Source organism: Paracoccidioides brasiliensis (genome assembly GCF_000150735.1).
Source record: "Paracoccidioides brasiliensis Pb18 unplaced genomic scaffold supercont2.25, whole genome shotgun sequence".
NCBI lineage: Eukaryota > Fungi > Ascomycota > Eurotiomycetes > Onygenales > Ajellomycetaceae > Paracoccidioides > Paracoccidioides brasiliensis.
In genome coordinates this window covers 87,740-90,506 of record NW_011371382.1, presented here as the reverse complement: position 1 = coordinate 90,506, position 2,767 = coordinate 87,740, and the positions used below count along the sequence as shown (strand labels likewise).

Genomic DNA, 2,767 nt, shown 5'->3' with positions numbered 1-2,767 from the left:
TGCATACTTCAAGCATTATTTTAATCTTGTAATAGATTTCTTTCTTATACTGCTTTTTTAATTCTTATCTTGCTAACTTATATTAATTTTTTAGCTGTAAACAAAACTCACAAAATATAATCTTGAATCTATGAATATCTACAACTTTGATAACAAAGAATTTCTATTAAAATTTATTTATACTCTCAAACATATTGTATTGATTAATTCACTCAAATTGAGTCATATGATAGATGTCAGTCAGAATGACAGTTTAGAATTCATAATACTACTTGTCTCAATTTGTGCAGATGGAACTTCATTTTCATTTGCTCTCATATATCAAGAGAAATCAAGAGATATATAAGATACTTCACTTGAAGATTTTAATAGTGAAAAGAATCAGATCTACTTCACTGCTGCAGAAAATAATTAAAGTAATAATGAATATAAGTTAACATGATTAAAGAAGATCTTTGAACCTCTTACAAAAAAAAAGACAGATTATAGATATAGATTTTTTATATTGAATGACCACTCATTCTATGTTAATATGATATTTATCAATTATGCAGATCAGAATTGAATTCTACTTACTGTCTTTTCTTCTCATTCTACACACTGATTACAGCTACTAGATGTTGGAATATTTGAATTATTGAGTAAATCATATTCCAAACAACTGAATAAACAAATAAGAACTGGAATGGAATTTATACACACTATAAAGAGGTCTTTTTGGCAGCTTTTTGACACTGCATAGAAGAAGGCAGTTATATCTTCAAATATTGAAGCTGCATTTACTACTACTGGTCTATATTCATTCAATTCAGAACACATTCTTAAAAAGCTTCAAATATGATCTTGCATCTTCTCTGACACAATATATCAATCAAGAACATCTACTTCTATTGTTGATCTATGGAAATTAATGAAGCAAGTCAAGCAACAGCAGCATCAAATATCTAATGATCTCAATCAGATAATCTGTGCAGGAGAAAATCTTGCTCTTGATAAAGAGATTCTTTTAATAGAGAATTAGCAGCTTTAAAAAACTCTTAATCAAGAAGATGTCATAAGCATGACAGAGCAATGATATTACTATATTTCTTGAATTCATCATTGATGCAGTTCTTCTCATCAGCAAAGATGCAGAGCATCTGCAAGAATTTGATGATCTTAGAGATTGTCAAAAAGAATGAGCAAGCTTATAAGAAGAATGCAAAGCTGCAACATACTATTCTTAAGAAACAGAAGAAGACAGATATCATCTAGCAGAGAATGAAGTAGAAGACAGCTTATCAGATTATAAAACAGCAAAAGAAAATAAATAAAACTGCAAGAACTGCTCAACAGCAGATTGACAAGAAGCTTAGAGATGAGAAAAAGACTCAGAAGCAAAAGAAAAAGAAAGAACAAGCTGCTGTACAGCTACAATCATAATTAAATAAGAAAATGATTGAAGAATTCAAAAATCACCTTTCTAATCAGGAAAGTAGACTCTTGATTTCACAAAAAGTGACTAAATCACATTTTCAGAGCTCTGTCAGAGTGCCCACAGATCTACTGTCAGAGGGATATGATGATATTGCAATCTCTACTGATTTAATGACTGCTTGCTTACTGAATCTGCTTCAATCTAAGATTTCACATTTCAGATGAGTTATTAAGTCAAACAAACATTTACTGAATTAGCTATATATTTTTATATGTAATTTTCTATATATATTTTCATCCTATAATATATCATCTTAAAATCTAATTGTGTTGTTGAAATAACATTGAAAATATTTCATCATAGTGATGGCGAAATGGCGGGCGTTGGGTGTAAACGGGCGTTGGGTGGTGGATTACGTTAGTCATTTGGGATATTGCATCAACTCTGGTATCAAATGCCTTTTGTTGATCTGATCACCTGCAGCTATCAGTTCAGAATGAATTTGTTAGAAGCCTTGTAGCGTCTAAATGAATGGATTCAGGATATATCTCAATAATTAATCCTAAACAGCTCATAGAACAATTTTCCTTTTTCCAGTCTCATGTTTCGAGAAGTTCCAACAGTCGTTCTTCTGCAATGAGCTCTTGTGTAGAACCCCAGCTCAAGCCTAGGTGAGTTGGTCCCAATGACGTCTTTAAATGTTGGTCGATCACAAGAGTAACCACAGTGGTAAGTTGTAGTTCTCCCGAGTGGTCATTTGATTGATTTGACTTAATGCGGTGATATCAACATCCCATATAGAGGTTCAGAGGAAGCTGGACCTTCAAGGACGCTGAAATAGAAAGATAAACAGTTTCTCCTCAACAGCTTTGAGAAGCATACAGATAACCGTATTTGAAATGGGTGGGATCCGAAGGATCCCAGGTTTCTGCTGCGGAAAGATTGAAATTCCCACAGTGGGACAACGGGTACAGAAATCAGGTTCCAATTATCCCTAATGTGACACTGCAAGAAGTAGTTGGAGGTGGTTGAAGGAAACCCTATAAGTTTCGGGCATTGCATTGCATCAACGGGTTCCAGGCCAGATGCAGAAGGCTCATTGTAAGAGTATGCGGTGCCACTCATCATTATCCATGGATAATCTGTAAGGAAACATTCAAAAATGGATTAATGTAATCAATCACCTACCGGATCACCCCCATCATTCTATCGGACAAAATTTCAAATTAAGCAATAACCACAAGGAATTCTATATAGAAATTATACAGGATAGACACTTAGATTTGTTGACACTGCTTAATATTATGTCCAGGTGTATTACACTTGCTGCAGGTTAAGTGTCTTTACTTT

At 33.4% G+C, this 2,767-nt stretch overlaps 1 protein-coding gene across 1 annotated transcript; it reads right to left on the bottom strand.

The window, feature by feature from the left end:
• Positions 1-2,016: 2,016 nt before the first annotated feature.
• Positions 2,017-2,542, bottom strand: PADG_12497 (uncharacterized protein; the record flags this gene model as incomplete). Its single annotated transcript, XM_010765637.1, has 2 exons — positions 2,017-2,187; positions 2,300-2,542. The coding sequence occupies 2 exons, from the start codon at positions 2,540-2,542 to the stop codon at positions 2,017-2,019; spliced, it is 414 nt and encodes a 137-aa protein (XP_010763939.1).
• Between the last annotated feature and the right edge of the window lie 225 nt (positions 2,543-2,767).